Consider the following 24083-nt stretch of genomic DNA (forward strand, 5'->3'; position numbering starts at 1 on the left):
GCTCTTTTACAGAATAATATACTAAGGCTAAGATCCTAGTCTCAACAGATTTATAGTAGGGTCAAAATAGGGACTTACTTTTTCCAACTATAGGAAAATAGGAGGAAAAAGGCAATTATGTTATATGATAAATGAGCTGTTCTTAGCTGCAAAATCAGAGCATCTCCCCATTTCATGTACTCAATTTCTGCATTTTCTATTCTTTGCTCCAAGCTGTTTCTTTCTTACTAATACAAGAAAATTAAAATTCTATTGAGAATATATGAGGAATTTAATATTGAAAGAAGTGAATTACAATGCTGTGTTATTATAGTACTTTGATATAAAATCAGAAAGATACTGAGCTTGAAAAAGCATAATATTGTTATCATTTAAAAACTAAGTTTATCGTGGGGACGAAGACACATTTTGGATGACTCACTAATGGAAGTGCACTGAAGCCAGCATGTGCCTACAATGTTGACTTAATATAAGTTGTCATGATAAACCTCATGCCCGGCATGATCAATGACCCAAGCTCCAAGAAACCAAGGTGAGAACCAAGAAGTAGAACCATTTTGTTATATCCTGCATTTATTTAAGCAAACCAAATGTGTAGAGATAGGAAAATTAGAGCGTTATAATGTTTTACAAATACAGAAAGAAGACACAGAATAATAATACCCTGAAGAGAGTGCATCTGAACACAGTTCTATCATAGGAAAACACTTGCAGTGACCACATTGAAGCCACAGCCGACACATCCACCTGTCATTCTTGTTCCAACATCGTTCAAGTAGATTTAATAGATAAATCAGCGATTTGTTTTTAAACAAATAATAATAATACTAATGATTATAGTAGCCTTGAAGGGTCTGTGAGTGACTATACTATACATACATGATGCTAGGCTTAATGTTTATTTCAATGCCGCTGTACATTATGCAGGGGGAAATAATGTCTTATTACACAATTACTGTGACATCCACTAAAATGTGAACTAGTTTGCATAGGTTAGTCCTTTGGGCAGCACGATGTTGCTCTAGTCCACCAAGGCTTAAAGATTCACAGTGTAGAGGAAAAAAAACATGAATTAAAGCATTTCTACTAAAATATATTTTAATAGCTGGTGTTAATTTGCATAACAAAAGCCAAATTATATTAATAACCTGTATCATTCTATAAGCCCCTTCATCTTAAAAACATTAAGTATTTCCATTATAACTATACGCTCTCAAAGTTAGTACAATCTTGGAAATTGATCATCAACCACAATTCGACATTTTTGAAGCAAACAGAAGCCAAGCTGTGCAATGATCCAGTTTTGTATTTTTATCACAGGTCAGAGGCCAACATTGCCACACCACACCTGTGACACACTTGGTGCTGCTTCTAAATGCTCAGCCATTCATTGTGTGGACACTGAAGAATGGCACTAGGATGCAATTTTCTCTTTTTCCTTCAAAGTCAATCATTCTTAACAGCAACTGGATTACAAAGAAGCAGATACTATGCCAACTGGATGCCATGTATCAAATGCAAAAGCATATGGAATTTCATGAATATACAGAAGTAATATGGACAACTGGGGAAAAATCTGCCCTAGGGATCCTTCCAGGCTGGTGGAGTCCAGTAGCCTAAGCATCATGAAATGATGGCCATAGAAACATCATAAAATATCTTTATATATATTTTTTTATCATCAATAGTTGACAGTCAGTTGCCTGGAAAGAACCCTAGTGGGCATGGAATACTTCAAAAAGAGACTTTCCTTTTAGCATTCTTAACTTACTTTACATAGCTTCTTACTTAGCTAAAGCTTTCCCGCCTCCGTGTCTCATTACCCAAAACACCCATGCTCCAGCCACTTTCAGATTATCAGAAGTGAATAGCTAAGGTATAATGAAAACTTATGAAGTGAATTTTATCTTGTGTAATGAATTCAGCCTCATAATATAATTCTTCTATCTTACAATAGGTATTTTAAGTCTCAAACCTAAAGTTCATGTTTATCCATCCTGACTATATATAAATCCACAAAGAACTTTCTAGAAATGGATGGGAAAGGTCAGTATTTTCTATAGTTCTCAACCTTTGGAGGTAAAATACAATCAGCTACCACTTCTCGTATCCATCAGGAGCATCTCAATTCCCCCGCCACAAAAATACTAATCATGTACAATAAAATATTACTATAGAATACACAAGAAGCTTGCTGGCTCGGTTTTCCTTCCAAGACCATAAAGGATAAACAAGGGTAATCAAAAGGCACCTTTCTTTTTAATATATCTATATTATAATTTTGGTATAAACTATATCCACTTTATATAAGGATGTGTTATTAAAGGATCACACACATTTTATCATTTCATTAAAAACATTTCACTGGAGGTGGACAACACCTGAAAAACAGATGCACCTCTTGAACTTCACTGTTTTAGAAAAGTCTGTTTCCCCACCTCCCAGACTGTTGTCAAGCTCAACAGGCGAGAGGACAAGGAAAGAAAGACTGTGGCCAACCTGCCAAAACTGCATCCTCATCACCTTGAGGCAGTGAACCTAATAGTGAGAGAGAGGCTCGTCCAATCTCATCCATGTTCATACTAGATGCCCCTAGAAACTGCGCTTGCAAATTCCTGTGTGGTCTCTGGTGGTGGGAAAGCCTGAGAAGAGGTTGGGGCTGCATGGGGATCTGACAACCTGATAACTATTTCAAACTGAGCTATGCTGTGGATGTATGGACAAGAACAAGAAGACGTGAAGAGTTCATTTTGCCACAGGTTAGAAATAGAAAGCTTTCCTAGAGAACGAGAATTAGTAAAAACAGTTGACTACAAAAACTTACAACAAAAGTCATATATCTATTCTGTTTCTCTGCTATTCTCAAGAGAGAGATGATCCATGTACAGTTTTGGTTTCGGAATCTTGTAAAAGCATATCAAACTGTTCCTTGTGCTTTTATCAGTCTGGAGAATGCATCACATTCAGAAAATCACGTGCATGTTGTCTGTGCTTGGACATTTCACAGTCTTTAACTTGATTTTTAAAAGACATGTTTTTAAACTCTTCTTTAGCCATCAATGTTATGTATGAGATACCTGTCGCCAAATTGGGGGGGGGGTGCAAAGTGGGAAAATTGTTCAAGAACGTCGTTTTGAAAAATGACACTGTAAAAATAGCACTTTGGTATTATACATATATGTTTCCTATATTTCTGCTGAGATGCTAGAATACCCTGACAAGCTTTAGTGGCAACGCTACCCAGTTGTGGTGGGTGTCAGGAGCACACGACATCTTATTCTCCTGCAGTCTTTACCGTAAAATAATTACTCTCTAGTTAAATTCTAAGCAGACCTGAATTCCTAGAGGCTGGAAGCAGAATCATCTCACTATGCAAACATTATGTGAAGCTTAACATTTTAGGATTATTCCCCCAATAATTATTGACTTCTACATTCCAGGAATCTGATTTTGAAATTAGTGGATAAGAAAGACAAGGGAGCAACAAGCTGCTACTTTATGGTACTTTTCCCGATTAAAAACATCATTTCAAATCTGTTTCCTCTGGGCCTCCCATAAATGTGCTATTTCTCAAAAAATTGTACCTGTCCTACATTTAGTCTGCAAATTTAATCAACAACTACAGCTTTTCATAGTCACAAGAAGGGGTCTGAGTGAAACATAAATATTTACTTAGAGATATAATAAAATTGAGCAAGTTTATTGCCCCCACTTTTAATGCACAGAAGGTTTTTTTTTGCAAGAAGGTCATAAATTCATCTTGTCTTTGTTGGTTTGTGTACAAGACATCAAAACAGATATGGGGTTAATTTAATCCTGACTGGCCATTTCGCTATGAGAAAATCAGTCCAGCTGGGTATGTAGGGATCTGTCAAATCCCCTCAGAAAACTCTCTAGTTTTTTACCTGAATTTTCTCTTCTCTTTTTATGTGAGTGTCCTGTAGATGCAGCTTGAGTATAATAAAGCTTATTTGCTCTTTTAGACAGATAAAATGAAACTCCAGATTTTCAAAAGTATGTGCTAACTTTTCATAAGTGTAAATGAATGAGCATTTGTTTTTGAACTCCTGAACACTTCCATAAAAGGTATTTTACAAGATGTTTTGTTCATTTCTTTGCATATATTATATAAGGGATATATCCCCAAGGTCTATACATTTTATCACATTTTTGTAACTTTGCTTTTACAGCTTCATCACTCTAGAGTCAGGCCCTACATGAATACTACCAGAATACTGGTAGCAGGTCCAAATACATCAGAAAAACACAGAGTCACTTCGATGATGGATGTTAATTCTCCAGTGATCCTGACTATGGACTACAGGCCAGTCTTCACCACCCGTCAGCAAGGGCTGCAGCATGGCTGTAAATCCAGGCAGAGCCTGCAAGGTCTCGTATTTGAAATTCAAGATAGGACAACAACTTCTTTTTGCGTGAACAACCTCTTGGGCCTAGACTTAAAATCTCTGCTGGCATCTTCATCTTCCCCCACCCTGCATATGGTTTAGAAAGTAAGAACCAGAAGAAAGGAAAAGAAGTCTTTTCGTTAACTAGTTTCAGTGGCTAGATTTCCATTCCTGGATGTGAATAACATTTTCTTAAATAAAAAACCCAATCGTCTCCATGTGGAGTGGGTGACATTTTGTTCACTGGTTGTCTCTCCTACACTTTGTAGTCACTGGCTCCTAGTAAGTTTTCTTTACTTTTGAGTCAACAGCGGCATTAAGGTAATGAAAGCTGCTCAGTAAACACCTAAGTCACTTAATTGCTAGAGTAGACGTCTATTTCCTAAAGGTGTGAATCCTTCGAAACTAGAGTGCAAGGCAGCAGGAGAATCTCAAGCAACTTTTCAAAATATGGTTTTCTGATGAGCTGGCGACTAGAGCTCTGAAAGGGTTGTTAGGTTATCAGCCGCACTTTTTGCTCTATTAACAGAGATGGATGGGCAGTGCAGCTGCCTATGTTACAGAAGCTTGAACCTACGTGACATGCAACAGGGTAAAAGCTCTTAGGGAAATAATAGAGATGACCTGAAACTTTGCCCTTTGCCATGTAGCTGTGACGTTATTTGGTCCTGACATTCTATGGAGTCAAGCGTAGACTTGGGCCCACAGAATATAAATGGAGAAGAGGATACGCCTTGGTACAAATGAGAAATAAATAGACCCAAGTCAGTCTAGGGAACAAGGAAATGTCTTTGTTCGGGAGAAGTTTCTAGGTCCTGAAGGCCAGCAGGCAATATGATTTTAACCAAACTGTCATTCTGCCACTCTTGACGTTTATTACATTAGGGCAATTTTCACTTGAATTGGAAATTCCCTAATGACTCAAAAGCTAAATGGTTTTTAAAGTATTGGCTGTGTTACTGAATTAAGAGAACTGGCTTCTGGTGATTCCAAAGTGACAGCTAAGAAGTTTCACAGACTTGTTACATTTAAGGGACGATCAACATCTCTATGAAAGGCTACAAAAATACATTTCCCAGAAGTGTGCCATAGCCAATCCAAGGAAACCATTAACCCGTTTAGCAGCACCGGGCCCCGGACCTAAGGATTTTGTTTACAGGAACTCCTGAAAATGCTGCTGTGCTGAGCCCAGAAGCCATTCTTTCTTCCTGCTGTGTGTGTCTCATTGTCAAAGGAAAGATAGATTATTGTAAAATAACTGCCAAGTTGTCTTAAAAGTATCTTCTATCTTTTAAAAAGGTTGGGTTTAGTATACATTAGAATAAAGCTCAAAGACAAGGAGAAAGACTTAATTAACAAACTCAATGTAATTCGCCGGGAGCATCCCTGTTTTGCCAGTTCTCTGCACTGTGCCGTACATCCAGCCGTCGTCGATAGGCTGCACGTTGACAATGTAGTCGCCGTCCCGGAAGGAGACCTCGTCTTCGTCCTGGGCGCTGTAATCGTACATGGCTCGGTAGGTCCTCTGAAAAGGAAAGGGGGGGAGAGTCACACAGTGGATACAAAATATTTTACAACCACAAACGCCCATCATGACAAACCAGCTCACAGATGACAAACTAACTGTGAGGAATGTTCCCCAGTGGACTTATTTCTGGAGATCTGCAAACCAGAACTGACCATCTATGCCAGCAGCGTCCTCTTAAGACTAGCAAAAAGGCTAGTGTTTGGGGGCCCAGGATAAGGATCTAGGAAGCCTCTAGATACAATGACTAGCCCATCAAAAAGTAAACTCTGAAGCAGTAAAACCAATTTCCTTCAGCTTCTGATAACCCCAGAGACCTTAGATTATGTAGATTCTCCCCTTATTCCACACTCCTCAGAGAACAAAAACTGCCCTAGGGGCAGAAAGAGCCAAGTCAGTGTCAGGTCACTACCCCAGGCCCCAGGCAGAGGAAATGAATTTTCCCTAAATAGTACAAAGAATTTTTGCTTCCTCTTAAAAATATATCTTAAAAAAAGAAAACTAGCAAATAGACTTATTTTGCAGGTTTCTGAATCACAGGGACAGACATTTAGTATGTAAATGTTCTGAATATTGAGGTATACATAACGAAATCCTTGTTATAATAAGGAAATTATTCACTTCCTGACTTCAAACTATGTTACAAGCTTTAGTAATCAAAACACTATGGTATTGACATAAAAACATAGATCAATGAAAACAGAACAGAGACCTCAGCAATAAACCCATGCAGATTTGGTCAATTAGTATATGAGGAAGGAGCCAAGAATACAGAGTGGGGAAAGGACAGTCCCTTCAATAAGTGGTGCTGGGAAAAGTGGACAGCCACATGCAAAAGAATGAAACTGGACCACTTTCTTACACCACATACAAAAATTAACCCAAAATACATTAAAGACTTGAATGTTAGATCTAAAAAAATAAAACTTCTAGAAAAAACAAAAACCATCGGCAGTAAGCTCCTTGACACTGGTCTTGGAAACGATCACTTGGATTTGACACCAAAAGCAAAAATAACCACATCAAACTGAAAAGTTTCTGTGCAGCAAAGGAAACCATTAACAAAATGAACCTGCCAAATGGAAGGAGGTATTTGCACATCACATGTCAGACAAAGTGTTTATAGACAGGATGTAAATTGAGTTTTACCATACTTGTCTTTATTAAAGACCAAGAATTTTGCTAATATTAACATCAGACAATCTCAAAATTAAGTGAATTCATGGGCTGAGGAAACTAGATGAGGCAAAAAGAACTTTAGAGAGCTTAAAGATAACTTCCAACTGCTTAGAAGGACTGCTCATTTCTCAGTGCTCAGGCTAACGTATTTGTCCTTTATAGACTTGAAGGAAGATCACAGTTGGCTAAGACCAATCATGAAATAACAACAAGGATATTGTTCTGGGAGAGTCTTTGTATGTTTTACTGTTTACATGTTTCCACAGCGTGCCTTCATTTCTCAGTGGTTTACCTCCATAAACTTTTCGTTTTCTTTGAAAGGATACAAAGATCCACGTTGTCATTTATCCTTCATGTGAAAATGGACACTATTCAATGCAACTGTATTCCACTTGGATTTCTCTTCTGGAGATAAAATGGGAAGAGCAGGGAAGAAGAAACACTTCAAATTGATACTTACTAGATTTGGTGAGTGCTGCATTGACCTCATGGATGAGAGGCTGGTCTGGTGCATGTACCCATAGCCTTGGGAATGGCTTTGCTGGTAGGCTCCGGGAAGGACAGGGGCTGCACATGAGCATAGACACACAAAGATTCCTCAAAACGAGCCTCAAAATAGCCCTCCTGAGCCCTCAAAGGACTTCATGCTCTGCTACCCTCTTCTGAAACAAAATGCCATGTTCAGTGTCATGTGAAACTTAGATAGTGATGTTATAAGTGGTCTCTTGGTTAGTATAAATTTCAGCATTTAATGACATATATAGGCAATCAGTTTAACATGCAGTTAAAATATATTAGAAATATTTGTATTACTCTACTGCAGAGGCTCTGTTCAAATGACACAAGTACAAAACAAAAATTTCCCATAACCTTTTAACAAAATCACACTTCTACTTGGCTATGTAATCCCCTTAGACATTTTCCAAAATGAAAGCAAGAAATTTTTTAAAAATTTAATTGGATTGTCAAACCAATGACAAAGTATACATGTTTTTACCAAATACTTATATAACAGATGCTCTCAATATTTCAAGACATCCAGCTGAATAATACCTTTACAAAAATGACAAATATAGCATATGGTTAACACCATATGTTTGTTTAGCAGTTAATAATGAGTCTATACCCTTAAAAGAAGATTTTATTTAGAATATATAAATTGCCAATTTTATCTTGGTTGTTAAGTCAAGACTAAGTCATCTGAATATGTTACAAAAGCCTAGCAAACCAAACCACATAATTTCATAAATGTCTTTCTACATAAAAAAAAGAAATAAAATTGTATCGTAATAGCATTCACTCACTTTTTTGCTGTTCTCACCATTAATTAGGACATTCAAATGACAAAGTTCCTGTTTTGAAGAACACTGAATTCTAGAGAAACCAACATAGAAACTAGATAAAAAAAAAAAAAAAAAAAACCCTACAAAATCAGTAGATGTATGCTTGAGTGAGTGTTTCTCCCTATGTATATTTAAGTACTTATAACCAGAAGCATGGGGCTGGCTATGAATGAGAGGATTTTAGTAATATGCCCTTCATTGTGTTTTGAATAGTCATATAATAATTAGTAAAACGTATATGATATAATTGCTAAAAAAAAATCCATAATAGGTTGCCAGTTTTGTTCAATCAGATTGAGTATGTAATTAATCTAGGTTTCATTTATTTAGGACAGTTTTTATAATAAAAGAATAAAGCATATATAATTCTTGGGTACTGTGAATAATTAGTATTTTATAAGTGGTATGCTCGTTCTAATGATATATGAGAACACCAAGTTTTAAAGACGTTTAATCATCAGAAAACTACAAATCATAAATGTGTTCTTCAAGTAATAATGATATTCGGTTGAGTGAGAATTTTTTAAAAGTTCTTGAATTAATTCATATTTCAATGTTGTTACAGTCGTGTTTATTTAATGTCTTAGATTCAGCATCAAAGAGAAATAGACAAGACTTTTACTTGGATTGTAGTACATTTTAAAGTTATCAAAGCATTAAATATCAAATACTTCAGAAAATAGCACTTTTTAACATTATCAACCCAATTTAAATATTTAATGTCAAGAGACGTCAGGAATATTGTCAAAATTCACTCATGAAGAAAAAATAATGAAATCCCTAAAAATATCTAAGCTCACTTAATTAGCTGAGGAAAAGAGCCTTTTCTGTGTGTTGGGAGCATGGACCATTCACTTCTCCCCCCCTCCATTCTCATCAAATATTGACTGAGTGAGTTAATGTGTGCACAGGCCTTACTACATTGCCTGTCGCTTAGTAAGGCTCCATAAATTTTAACAACTATCACTGTCCACTATGCTCAAGGCATGCCAGGGATCAAAGAAGAGGGGTGACAAAAACAATTGCCCTCCTCGAGCAATAATGGCCCTGGACATCTGCCCTTTACCCAGCTGAAGAAATGGCTCTGAATACTTAGGGCATTTCCAGTTAAATATGTAAGTCAAGGACATCAATTGCGCACCCCAGACTGGCAGCCCTGAACTGGTTTTCTTCAGCCATGTACACAACTCATTGCTTCATTAACTATTATTTTATTTGTAAACAATTCATTTCTTCATTAATTATTATTTTAATCTATTTGTAAATTCTAATGTTAAATTTAAAGACCCCACACATGGGCACCTGGGTGGCTCAGTGGTTGAGCATCTGCCTTTGGCTCAGGTCATGATCCCAGGGTCCTGGGATCAAGTCCCACATCGGGCTTCTCGCAGGGAGCCTGCTTTTCCCTCTACCAATGTCTCTGCCTCTCTGTGTCTCTCATGAAAAAATAATTTAAAAATCTTAAAAAAAAAAAAAAGCCTACACACCTACCTAAAATTAAAAAAAAAAATTGAATCCTTTGTTACACCAACAAACCGTGACCTTCACATTTTGATATACAGTTAAGCATGGCTGTCTTAAAATATTTTGTTGAAAAACTACCAGGAAAAGACAATGAAAACTATTTTTAGACATGCTCTCTCATATGCTGTGATGCATTTACATGTACATAGTCTGTAGGTCATAATCCCAGGACTGACAATTCGAGAATGTTGTTGAACAGCATTCTCTAACTGTGGCCTTCAGAAACCAAGTATATTCACACCTGTTTAAGTGCTCAAATCTGACCTTCAAAGAGAACTTGTAGCTATTGTCAAATACAGCAGGAAAAAAAAAAGTGATGTATTTGCCCTAAATCAGTGTAGGTTGGAGAGAGAGCAGGGGAGAGTTTAGAAGGAGGAACCTTGGGATAAATATAATCTATCTTGTTCTTATGGTTTCTTTTCATGCCTTTATTGATTATTTCCATTTCTCTCTCCAGCTGCATTACCTAATGCAAGTTCCTTCAGGGCTATCAAACCTTGTTATCTACCTTATACCTGATATAATAAAAGAGTTTTTAGGAAGCTCTTATTAGAGCTATGAAAAACATAACTGAGAGCCCAGAGGACTCATCTTACTAAAAGCAAATGCCAATTTGAAAAAGAGGCACAGACATTGCTTTTTTATTATTGTTCTGCTACATGATTTCTTTGTTAAGGTAAAATAAGCATAGGAAATTTAAAACAATGGCTTTGGAAATTGGGTTTATTAAGAATTTGGGAGAAAGATTGTTATTCCATGTGAGTATGACATTTCTTCCACAAAAATAGAGAACTCAGAAGGCTTTGCAAAAGGAAGACGTTAAGCTAATTTTGCAACAAACAAGGACTTCTTATCAGAGAAAAACACAGTGTCCCTCTTCCTTGAACCAGTGGTCAGATTCTACCAGCACTGATACAGATGGATGATGGTTCCAAGATGGTCTTCCAATACAAGAGTCTTGAGATTGAGAGTTTTTTATTGCAATAGCATAAAAGTCATAAAACAATAGCTTTCAGGGCACCTGAGTGGCTCAGTTAGTTAAGCTCAGGTTTCAGCTCACGTCATGATCTCGTGGTCATGAGATAGAACCCCATGCCGAGGCTCCATCCTGAGCTTGGAGCCTATTTGAGATTCTTCTCGCTTTCCTCTCCCTTGGTGCTCCTGATACCTGTTTGCACATGCTCGCTCACTTTCTTTCCAAAAAAAGTTTTAAAAATTGAAAAAAAAAAATAGCTTTCATTACCCTAAGGCAACAATAAAACACACAAGTGTGACTCAATTTTCATTTCACATTGGTAAGCTATATTGACCAGAGATGTGGAAACTCACTAAAGCCCTGAGGATTTCAGGCTCTCCCATTGTATTTACAAAACCAAAGTCTCTCTTTTAGTGCATCATAAAGTTTTCCCACGAACAGTCAATACTGATATTTTCTATGTAATGCTCTCCTTTCAATGGAAGGAGATAAAACCAAGACAGAGAAGTATGTAGACATGAAGATCATAAAACAGAAGGTGAAAATGGAAGAAGAAACATTTTTTGGAGGCTTCATAAATCTGAAACTGGAAAAATAAGGAAATATGTGTACACTTGCATGGTAGAGGTTATGAACTAAAGTTATGCACCCCCAATAATAAAAGGAGAAAAATAATCAAAAAGAAGCCAGCCCACCATGGGAGGTGCCCTTTTATGTAAAAGAGGAGGAGGATTATGGAAGTGTCTTTGGTATGCATGGCGCTTTCCATGTTGCCAGGTAGTTGTCAGAAAAACTCTCTAAAATAGGTATCAATCCCACATTAGAGAAGAAAATATAGAGGCTGGAAGGTTAAGCAGGAAGGCAGCAGAACAATGGCCTCTGCATAGTAACACCACGATAAAGATCTGATAGCCTGAAAGATGAGGTGGAGGCTTTGAAACTCTTGCAATGAGAATAACATAATAGTAAATAGCCAAGTGCAAAAATAAAAATAAAAGTTGTCTTATTGATGTCTTAGCCCATTAGGGTTGGTATAAAAAAATACCATAGACTGGGTGGCTTAAACAACAAATTATTTCTTGCTCTTCTGGAGACTAGGAAGTCCAAGGTCAAGATGCTGGCAGATTCAGTGTCTGATAAGGATCCCTTTCCTGGTTCATTGATACACTGCTTCCTTTTCCTGAGTCCTTAAATGGCAGCCAGGGATGAGGGAGCTCTCTAGGATGTCTCTTATAAGGGCACTAAATCCACCCTCTTGACCCTCACCTCACAAAGGCCACACAATCCCAATACCATTACACTGGGGGTTAGGAATTTGACATGTGAATTTGAGAGGGACACAAGCATTCAGTCTGTAACAATTGGCTAACTATAAATGCAATACAGAGAAAATAATTTGGGAGTTTCTCTCATAGGCTTACTTAAAAAAAAAATTACCCTTCAGAAGCTTTCCAATAAAGAATATACGATGCAATGACATTACTGTCATATTTTCTTAAGAGTTGACTACAGTTTTATCAGCTAATGTGTGTCAAAGAACTTAATGAGTTGTGGGGTTCTTTTGTTTTTTGTTTTTTTAGGACAAAAAAAATATCAATTTGGACAATCACAGGTGAATTGCTAAAAATGAATGAAGATATGACTATAATTGAGAAAGTATGAAGAGACACCAGTTTTGAGGTAAATATTAAATAACAAGCCAAACCCTTAATCTCATCTAGGCCACGAGCAAGGTGGTTGAACTCATCGGTCATAAAATAGGTCCATGATGTGGACCATTTTTGTTCAAATAATGGGGTGCCACCAAGGGTTCCAGTTCAGAGCCTCAAGTCCTCGTGGCACATATTCTCTCTCCACAAGCCCCAAGTGAGTGCTAAATCCACACTTATGCTGAATCTAGCAGCAAGAGGATTTTTTTTTAATCTGATAGAATTCTGAGCACTACAGAAAATTCTCCTTCTCCGCAGCAGACAGAAACAAGCCAGATTGCCTCCAGGTTTTAGTTTGTTGGTTTTTAATTATAAGCTGTGAAGAGACAAGTGCCTAAGAAACTGGCTTGCTGCATAATAAACTATGAATAAACAGACTTTAACATAAAAATGAGATAATCTACAGTTGAGTTGAAACCACCAAGTTTTAAAGACATGCATAATCATCACTGCGATATAAAACAAGGGTTCAAACTTTGGAAATCATATGTAAAAATAAAAGCAATAATTACTACTTCATGTGTTAAATTTCCAGCTCTGGCAGGGGCCAGAATGTAGGGGAAGGAAATGGGAAATGAGACAGAGGGAGAGTCAGTTACTTGGTGAGTTTTCACTGTGGTTGCATATGGAACTCGCCTGGGATCTTTTAAAACCATGTCATGTCCAGGTGCCCCAGATCAATTAAATCAGAATCTCCAGGGTGGCAGCAGAAGGCACTGAACATTGGTGTCTTATTAGTTAAGGCTTCCAAGTGATTTAAATGGGCCTCCACGGTGAAGAACCACTGAGCTACAACCATCAGCTTCCATCTTCCCAACCCAACACAAATTTAGAGGTTCATGTGACCCTATGCATATGCCATTCCCAAATTCCCTCTCTCCCCCTGAAAAGGATTGAATATTTGTGTTCCCCGCCTCTAAAATCCATATGCTGAAATCCAAACCCCCAGGCTGATGTATTGGGAGGTGTGGCCTTGGGAGGTGATTAGGTCATGAGAGTGGAGCTTTATGAATGGAATTAGTGCCCTCCTGGTAGCTAGCTAGGTCTCTTTCCATCATGTGGGGACACAAGAGAGCGTTCTGCAACCTGGGAAGAGGACCCTCACCAGACGGTGCTGGCATCCTGATCTCCAACTTCCAGCTTCCAGAACTGTGAGAAACAAATTTCTGTTGTTTGTAAGCTATCCAGTCTATGGTATTGTTACAGCTGCAGGAATGAGCTAAAACACCTATCTCCCCCATGACTTGTTGTAGTTGTGGAGGTAAAGGTTTAAGCCCAGCCTCAAGAAGCACCCAGGGATTGTGGGAGGAAATCTGAGCAATAAGAAGCTGACAGAGAGTAATTCAACTGCTAACATGCAGCACTTATGGTAAGGGAGGCACCAGGAGGAACCCCCAGGAATGGCAAACCAGGGAGCCCAACCCCACTTCCTGGGGGCTGACCAGAACAGGACTGGGTTACCTTCTCAGAGGGAAGGGAGGTGGGGCATGCAGCCAAAATAAATGTCTTTACAGATTCAAAAATTATCCCTCAAGCCAAGGCTAGGTCCCTACCAATTTTTTCCTTCTAGACTCCAGTGCCATCTTTGTTTTAATTTTCTATTCTTAGATAAGTGTTATCACTCAAAGGTATTACAAACCTCCTTTTGGAAAATTCAATACGTGTGAAAATCTTTAATTACCTGGGTATGTTTCCCTGTGAAACTTGATGGGGGGGAAGATGTTATCATAGGGCTCTGCTTCCCAAGGAATATAAAAATATGCATATAATAAAATTTGAATAAATGAAATGCTTACAAGTAAGAAGACTGCTTCGGTTTGCTCAGGACTCCCTCAGTTGCAGCAGAGAAAGTTCTCCCCAGGAACCTCCTTGGTCTCAGGCCAATCGGCATGGCTCGTCCCCCTACTTACAACGTGCCAGTCCTGTGCGTGTGCATGTCACATGCATCAGCTGGTGAAATCGTCACCACTTTACAGATGGCAAAGTGCCCATTTTACAGATGGAGAATCTGAGGGTTATAGAGATTCAGTAACTTGGTACAGAATATCAGAGGCATGTGGAGTTCGTATTTAAATGCCAACGGTTTGACTCTAGAACCCAAATGCTTGACTATATGACACCAAAATGATATGGAAGAAATGACAAGACAGCATAAGATCAATTTGCAAATAAACACTGTGAAATCAGAAATGTGAAAGAGGGTTCTGTGGTCTGGAGAGCAGAGTAGCTTCTAGCACTGAGGGCTTAATGTAAAGCTGGAAGACCTGCAGTTGACCGTGCACCTGCGACGGGCAAATGGGAGTGAGAGGAAGGGAAAGGCCAGAGAAAAAGAGGTTTAATGCATGGAGAGATGTGTGGATCAGTTTTTTTCTGCTCACAGGGGTGACTCGTGCTCTCACTGACTTCTCTGTAGTACCCTTCTGTGGGGTCTAAATGCCACAAGAAGTTCAGGTGAATTGTGGCTGATGAAGTGTGCTAGGACATCTCTGGAAGAAATTACAATGAGAATAATTATAATTATTGAGAATGAAGAGAATCATTCACTTTTGGAAAAGCCAGCTCAAATCATAGAGAATAGCATTGTTTCTGAAGTAATGGCTTTCACATTTCTTTTAAGGGTCATTTTGGCATCTGGTAAGTCTCTGGACTATGTGTGTGTGTGTGTGTGTATGTGTGATCTTTGTTTCTTCTTTTCTTTGTCACTAGTAACCTATTTTACCCAGGGCAATTGTCACTCAGTCACCTTATCCTGTATGAATAGTTTCAAGTCCGTGTTCAAGCCACATTTCCTAATAAGACGTCAACCACTCTCCAACTGAGCAAGGGAGACCCCCATCATGAAGCCACCTGATGATCTGCAAAATCCTTCTGTAGGACACTGCTTGCAAAATGTGACTTCCCCAAGTCAGCATCAGAAGAGTGACAAGCTCTACAGACATGCTAAGAATATAGTTGCAAATATAATTAAGTCCAGAACAGTGTTTAACCATTTCCTCTCTAAATTTAAATAATAGATTTATAGGGATCCCTGGGTGGTGCAGCGGTTTAGCGCCTGCCTTTGGCCCAGGGCGCGATCCTGGAGACCCGGGATCGAATCCCACGTCGGGCTCCTGGTGCATGGAGCCTGCTTCTCCCTCTGCCTGTGTCTCTGCCTCTCTTTCTCTCTCTGTGTGACTATCATAAATAAATAAAAATTAAAAAAAATAGATTTATAATGTTGCTTTATTCAAATATAAATTGGAAATTTAAAGATTCGTAATTACCTATTAACTGTAAAAGGAAACGTCTACATTATGTACTTTTTAAAATTATGCATATATAAAATTAAACTGACCATTTCATTTACATATTTGGCTTAGTTGCCCCAAGTAAGAATTTCTAAAATACTGTTTTGGGGCTCTGCTGTTCCTAAGTATTGAAAAAAAGAAGACAAAATTCGTTATTTTTTAAAGTATCAGCCAGTTAAACTTAGTCTTATGAGCCCAGAGAAGTAGTATGTTTTGATTTCAAAGTTAACTGGTTTTCATCTAGAAAAAATAAGTCCGTGAATGTTCTCTGGCAGAACTGAACCAAGACATACTGTGGTTTGAACAGAACTAGAGAGATTTAGAGTTAAGAATATCTACTATTTTGCCTCAGAATAATCTAGCCAATTTACTCTTACACTGAGATTTAAATATCAACTTGTATATTATTTTTCTCAGATTTGTTTCTCATTTTTAGCTACCTGATCCAGAATAAACTCCTCAACTTGGAACTGTAACACAAAACCACAGATATAAGCAGGATTGTCACTGAAGAAAAAGGAAATAATTTTCTCCCCAAATTACAGAGTCTTTAATAATGTTCTCATGGCACAAAATCCATGAGGTGTATATCTGTATCTACCTATGCACATGCATGCCATATCTAAAATAAAGCAAAAAAATGAAAATAATGGGGGGAAGCCCCCATGGCTCAGAGGTTTAGCGCCGCCTTCGGCCCAGGGCATGATCCTGGAGACCTGGGATCAAGTCCTGCGTCGGGCTCCCTGCGTGGAGCCTGCTTCTCCCTCTGCCTGTGTCTCTGCCTCTCTCTCTGTGTCTCATGAATAAATAAAATCTTTTAAAAAAATGAAAATAAAGGAATGCACAGTTTGGAGATGTGTATGTGTGTGTGTGTGTCATTTTTGGACAAGAAATATGTAATGTGAGGCAGTTCTTTGATAAGATGAAAGCAATAAAGAACCTAAGGGGAACAGGGACATGAGGATGCTGTTTCCACTTAGGTAAACCATAGCACTGAATCTAGCTTTTGGACACAAATTATGCCATGACTTAAAAGTTAGTTCATAGCAAATCCCAATTTTCCTCAGTGAACATTCCCACCAATATTGTGTAAGTCAATCCCATGCAGAAAGATTCATTATTCAAGTACAATGAAAGACTCATTATGCTATCATAGAGGATATTTTAGAAATACTTATTGGATAAATATACATAACATTTTTTGTCATGTAGGGAGATGAACAGGTCATTGGTTAAAGACTCATAGACAGGATCTAGGTAAGAGTCTGACAGACTAGTAAATCAGTTCAGTACACATGCATCGGGGAAATCTTACGATAAAGATCAAAAACCAGAATGTCTGAAAAAAATGTGGCATGGGCAGATCAGAAATATGTTTGGAACAAGATTAGGTCCTAGGGATCTGGGCCACAATATCTGGCCACAAGAGGAGAATCACACAACAAAGAGCTCCGGAAACAGAAGATAATGACCAAACAAAATGCAGAAACTCAATACATCCCCCAGCTGCATCAGCCTGTGGAAATTTTAAGTAGTTCCTATAAAAATCAGGATCCAATCCCCATGACCTACTAGCCTGAGGCTTGGGGCAGGAGGATGTGGGGCACCTGGATGAAATAGGAAGTTGGGGAGAGCAAGGAAATTCATGACTACAAAGGTAACATTATGATGTTTTATATCTAAGACAGACATGTAAATATGTATGTATACTTGGTCTATTATCCAATTTGGACATAAAATCTGATCCATAAATACCAAAACTGACTGTTTCCATTTTCATTACTAATGTTCAACAAGATGGAAAATCTACTCTCTCCCTCTCCATGTGCATCACTTTACCTTACAAAGCTCTTTCAAAGTTTTCCCCCTCAACGCATATGCCACATCTATCTCCTTCCCACTGATCAAATCTTCTCTTTTCCCCAATCAACTCTGCTTCGCAGGAAATATATTTTTAATGTTTTATTGTTTGCTACTCGAAGTGTCAGATGTTTCTCCTTCATACACATATGGAACCCTTTGATTTAATTTTGGCATATCAATGAAAGACACATGTGCATCTTGGAACAAATGCTAGTCATTAGTATTTGATCCTTTTCCCAACTTCACACTCAGAAAAGGAAACTTGCGACGTTTCTTTCATTCTCAGTCTAATGATATCAGGAATATGAGTTTCTCTAAGGACTTCAAGTTCAATCAGAATCCTGAACCTTTCCCTTGGGAGTGCAACAGACCTAACTAAAGGTTTCTAACAGTGTGTGCTTTTTTTAACAGGTGAAGAGTACTAGCTAGATGGCCAAAGATGATCATGTAATCCCCAACACTAAAATTTTACATTATAAAGAACTCGTTTATTTTCCTATAGTCTAGTTTCATCACAGAAATTTATCTGGGAAATTTATCACAGAATTGTCTCAACATCAATTCTTTAAATCTTACTACACTTAAGAGCAGGCACTAAAACATCATTTTTTGATGAATATTGTACGTTCTCAAATTCAGATTGGAAACAACACTCAAATACAGCAGGAAAATAATACAACTGAAAGTTTCTTGTTGTAGGTATTTTCTTTGCAGAAGTTGGCCTGTAAAGGAGGTCAATTTTTTTCAGAGGGTTGCAATTGCCAATCAGTAATCAGAAAACAGAAGTAGTGACTCCAATAGAAATACTGGCACATTTATATTAAATGAAGGTGAAGAGTTCAAAATCAGGAATGTATTTTCTTGTTGGTTGTCCCGATTATCTAATTTTAAAACTATGCTCACCATTAAAACCAGTAATGCTGAATTTGGATCAGAATGCCATCTGTAAATCATAAAACATAAATCCTCCACGGGCAAAGAGAATTAACAGAAAAAATAATGCAAAGGATTACTGAGCAAAGAATTGTGATTCTATGGACACTATTCATATTAAAGATTTCAAAACACTGCTGTTGGATGCATATCCATCACTTTCAAAATATATTAATAGTTTATTATTGTGCCTGCATTTGATATTTCTGTTCTCAATTTAATGGCAAATTGAAATTTTAATGATGGCTGTCATCCCTTGGAACTGAGGGCACATTCTGTGGTCTTCACTATGTCTAGGAATGTGATGACTTGTCCTTGCACTTTGTCTCCTTCCATTCACCATTTCTTTGTGGAGCATTTGTGACAACATGGATGAACCTAGAGGACTAAGTAAAATAAGCCAATGATAGAAGGACAAATACTGCATGATTCTACTAATACGAGGTATCTCAAATAGTCAGACTCACAGAGCAGAGAACAGAATGGCAGTTGCCAAGGACAGGAGAAGAAAATGGGAAATTGTTGCTCAGTGGGTATAAAGCTTCAATTTGCATAATTGAATGAGTTCTAAGAGATCTGCTGTACAACATAGTACCTATAGATAACAATGCAGTACTATGTACTGTAAAATATGTTAAGAGAATAGCTCTCCTGGTAAGTGTTCTTAATACACACACACACACACACACACACACACAAAAGGAAAGTTTTAAAGGTGGTAGATATGTTTTGTACCTTGCCTGTAGTGATGGTATCATGGGTATATACATATGTCCAAACTCATCAAAACTTAGACATTAACTAGTACATATTTTGCATATCAACTATACTTCAATAAAGCTTTAAAAAGAGTTATAGAGGAAAATAGGCAGGATAAGGAGATAGAGAGTTATGGGTGTATGTGGGCTGGAGCTTTCTAGGTAGAGTGGTCAAGGAAAGCATTTCTGATTAGTTGAGATTTAATCAGAGACCTGAAGAAAGAGAGGCAAGCCACAAAGCACTGGGGAGTATTCCAGGCAAAGGGATCCGTGATTGCAAGGAGCCCACGGTGAGAGAATACCTAATGTGCTAAAACAGCCTGGAGGTCCATGTGGCTGCAGCAGACAGTCTGATAGAAGATAAAACTGGAGATATGCCCAAGCACCAGACCATGTAACACCTGTAGTCCGTGGATCTTGGTTTTTAATCAGAATGTGAGTGGAACCATTAGAGAATTCTGAGTAAGCAAGTAATGAGATCTGAAGCAAGTTTTTAAAGGATCACTGACAGCTTGTCAGAGGCCAGATGAAGGGGGCAAGAGTGGGATGACAAAGACCAGGAGCCCATTTCTGAGATCTCGAAGAGATGGGATGGGATTTTCTCAAGGTTCACTGGAACTGGTGAGGAGTGGCTGGACTTAGGACAGATCTGCAGTGAATGGGGCCAACAGGCTTACTGATGGATTGAAAGTGAGGAATGAGAGGAAAAAAGGTGATAAGGATGTCACCGGTTTTGTTGGCATTTGTTCTGAATGATTGTGTCACCAACTGAGATAATGAACAAAGACAAGAACAGATGTTTGTTTGGGAAGACAGGAGAAAAAGACACTGGTTCCAAACGTGAGATTTGAGATGCCTATTAAACATCCAGCGGTGGGCTATTCCGCCTGGAGTCTGGAAGTCGTGAGAATAGGAAGGTGCGGGATCCCTGGGTGGCGCAGCGGTTTGGCGCCTGCCTTTGGCCCAGGGCGCGATCCTGGAGACCCGGGATCGAATCCCACGTCGGGCTCCCGGTGCATGGAGCCCGCTTCTCCCTCTGCCTGTGTCTCTGCCTCTCTCTCTCTCTCTGTGACTATCATAAATAAATTAAAAAAAAAAAAAAAAAAGAATAGGAAGGTGCTATGATTTTGGTGTTTCTGCTCTTCTATATCAGTGATGAATGTCAACAATAAGAGACATCGTGATGTTTGAAATAAAAATCCATAATGCTGTCTCTACAGCATGAACCCCTCTACAAGACTGTGCAGAAGTGATGCCCATGGCATCAGTTCTCTTGGCAGAATGTAAATCATCCAATGCAGGCTAGATCCTTAGACAAGCTCCCAGAGTGGATTAAACTTCCAAGTCAGAGACTCAATTACCTCCTAGTCTGGGGAATTGGCCCTCTACCTAGCCTCTAAATCTCCTGCAGGACAGAACCCAAGCAGAGGGCCCAGAAATGATACTTAGTTTTACCCTGTGGCTGAAGTGACTGCGGCTCGGCCCTCCCCACACTTGGGTCTGGTCTTTAGCCCATCTCCGGGACACACGGCCCCTGTGCTGAAGATGTGCCAGAGGACACCAAGTTTCCAATGTGCTCTGTTCTCTCATATGCTACTTTTCTACCGAAAACACTCCTTTCCCATTTCCCCACCTGGCTGATTCTAACTCTGGGTGTCACTCCATCACAAAGCCTCCTTGAGCGCAATGGGTTCATTCATCTGCCTCTCACACCAGAGTATGAGTTCTTCAAGGACAATAACTATATCTTTATTTTCTTTATTTCTAGCATCTCGCACATATAGGAGATGAATGCTTGGTGAATGAACAGATGGAGTTACAGCTGCCTTTAAAGCACCCTTAGGTTTTGAATGAATGGCTGGAGTCATGGGTGCCTTTAAAACACCCATAGCGGGAGGCCTGGGTGGCTCAGCAGTTTAGCACCTGCCTTCAGCCCAGGTGTGATCCTGGAGTCCCAGGATCGAGTCCCACATCAGGCTCCTGGCATGGAGCCTGCTTCTCCCTCTGCCTGTGTCTCTGCCTCTCTCTCTCTCTCTCTCTCTCTCTCTCTCTCTCTCTCATGAATAAATAAATAAAATATTTTTAAAAATAAAAAAATAAAACACCCATAGGTTTAGGGCAATTGGCTCCCTAACTGGTGCACTGCCCTCTTGGTACACCTAAAGACAATCTACTAAGAGTTCCAGGAGGTACTGAAGCATCTCTTGCAACCTAACCCTCAACAGCAGGGAAATAACCCAATAGTAAATGGCCTCTCTCTGGGACTTAGCACATTTCTCCATATAAAATCCTAATCTAGTGATCCCTGGTTGGCGCAGCGGTTTGGCGCCTGCCTTTGGCCCAGGGCGCGATCCTGGAGACCCGGGATCGAATCCACGTCGGGCTCCAGGTGCATGGAGCCTGCTTCTCCCTCTGCCTGTGTCTCTGCCTCTCTCTTTCTCTCTCTCTCTCTCTCTCTCTCTCTGTGTGTGTGTGTGACTATCATAAATAATAAATAAAAAAAATTAAAATCCTAATCTAAATCTTTAAAAAAAATCAACAAAATTTGGAGGGAAAAAAATGACATTTCTAAAGGACAGGAGCTGCAATGCTATCAGCATAGGTCCTGCTTGGGCTGTCACAGAATTCAGAAACTTGTTTTCCACCAGTTAAGGCAGGACTAGGTCATTCCAGTATGATTCTTTCACAACAAAATGGAAACGTTCACAACGTTGGAAAACCTAAAGTGTCTATTTTTTAAAAGTGCATCTGCTTTTCCTTCCCCATTACACTCTCAAACCCTCCTATGCTCCAGAAGGATGCAGAAACACAAAATACCTGAAGCCGAATGGAATGCAAGTTCACATTAAGAAGAGTAAATGCTGGCTAAGATTGCAAACACACAGAAATACTAGAGACACAGGCTACTGTGAGTTAGGGGAAACCAAAGAAATACAAAGTCATATCAGAAAGCAAAGAGATGTTGCAGCCAAGTGAACTGAAGACAAAACACAAAGATCAAAGAAAACCTCGCAGTGAAATAAGCAGAAACCATAAGGAGTATTGCCACTCAAGGAACTGTGTGTCAAATGAAAAGAAGTTAACCTAATCTGATACCAAAAGGCAATAATGATAATTTCAAATAATACTATTCAAGAATCAAAACAAAATTAGATCAAGTTTAAATAAAAGCCTCCTTTATTGAATCAAAGTAACACAGTAGAGATGTAAAATGAAAATCCTTTGGTAACTTAATACCTAGGAAAGTAGACTGAAAAGTAAGAAAGCCCAAAATAATCACATAAGAAAACGAAAATATTCAGCAATCAAAGCAAGATGGGAAAATATCCTGAGAAACACATAACGAAAACAATGATAAAAAAACTGAAAGGAGAGGGCCTCTATGCTAATGTTCATGAAAACCAAATGTGAATGATGAAAACAGGATACTTTTACCTCAAGGAAACAGCCAATTGTTTAACCCTTTGTCCCAAGAATCAGAATTTCCCCTGACTCATAAGAAGGACTCCAAAATTATGACTCTCCTAACTGTCCAGCCACTTAATTCACAAAGTAGAATGGATCACATTTAGAGTAGAAACAGAGTCTCATACCTAGAGAAGGGGGGGGGGGGGGGGTTATATACCTTTATAGCACTTAGCTTAGGAAATGTAAAATATCTTAGAAAGCTTTTTGTTCTAGATCCTTCTTGTTACAGATGAGGACATTTTGCCTAATAATATTAGATGACCTCCAGGGAATGCATACCATGTGACAGAGAGCTAGGGTGAAGTCCAAAGTCTTGTCCTGTGGCACAACACTGTGTCAACTGCCATGCAGCTTGGCCACACAAACCCCCTAGACAGCAGGGAGATAACCCAATACTAAAGGGTGTCTCTCTGGGACTTAGCACATTTCATCATATAAAATCCTAATCTAGATCTTTAAAAAAAAAATCAACAAAATCTGAAGGAAAAAATGGCATTTTTAAATACTTACATTCTCTTTTTTCTTCATCTTACCACTAACCAGGATTGTTTTAGAATTCTTTTCAATTTCTAGAATGGTATTTAAACTAATACATATGATTTACTAAAGACACTAAAGGTTTTCATCAAATAGTCATCAAGACCATAAAAGTTTCTAACTTCTATGGAGTCAATCAGCACCTCCTTACCAGGGCCCAGCATAGTACACATTTCAAAGGGGACCCTAAATTTCAAAGCACTGGGAAGTCATGGATACTACTCCTAACCTTGTCCGTCAGGAAAACAAAACAAAGCAAAACACTGGGAATGTTTCCATTTTAGGTCTTTTCTTTTCTTTTTTTTTTTTCAGCTATGCTTTAATGTCCCTGAAACATATCGAAACACCATCAAAACAAAAATGGAAGAATTTCCTTGAAAACCTTCCACGAAAGACTTTCATTTAAAAAAATAATTATACTATACATTTTTATATATATGCAGCTCTAGTTTTTAAGATATTAGTTTGTTGTACATCTGAAACTCATACCATGTTATATGTCAATCATACTTCAATTTTTTTAAAATGAGCAGAAAAAAGTATTTATTTGGCCATTTCGTGCATTCACCAAATAT

At 38.5% G+C, this 24083-nt stretch overlaps 1 protein-coding gene across 8 annotated transcripts in view; it reads right to left on the bottom strand.

Annotated features, from left to right (window-relative positions):
- Window positions 1-555: 555 nt before the first annotated feature.
- The window catches only part of NEBL (nebulette), a 344404-nt gene continuing 320876 nt past the window's right edge, over window positions 556-24083 (bottom strand). For all 8 annotated transcript variants that reach the window (XM_041764982.1, XM_041764981.1, XM_041764977.1 and 5 more), the window contains 2 exons: window positions 7571-7677; window positions 556-5931 (listed from right to left, as the gene is read on the bottom strand). In XM_041764982.1, the coding sequence (XP_041620916.1) occupies window positions 5755-5931; window positions 7571-7677 (284 nt within the window). In that variant the 3' untranslated portion in view covers window positions 556-5754. The remainder of the gene's footprint in view (window positions 5932-7570; window positions 7678-24083) is intronic.

Source organism: Vulpes lagopus, chromosome 8 (assembly GCF_018345385.1).
Source record: "Vulpes lagopus strain Blue_001 chromosome 8, ASM1834538v1, whole genome shotgun sequence".
In the NCBI taxonomy this organism is placed as follows: Eukaryota; Metazoa; Chordata; class Mammalia; order Carnivora; family Canidae; genus Vulpes; species Vulpes lagopus.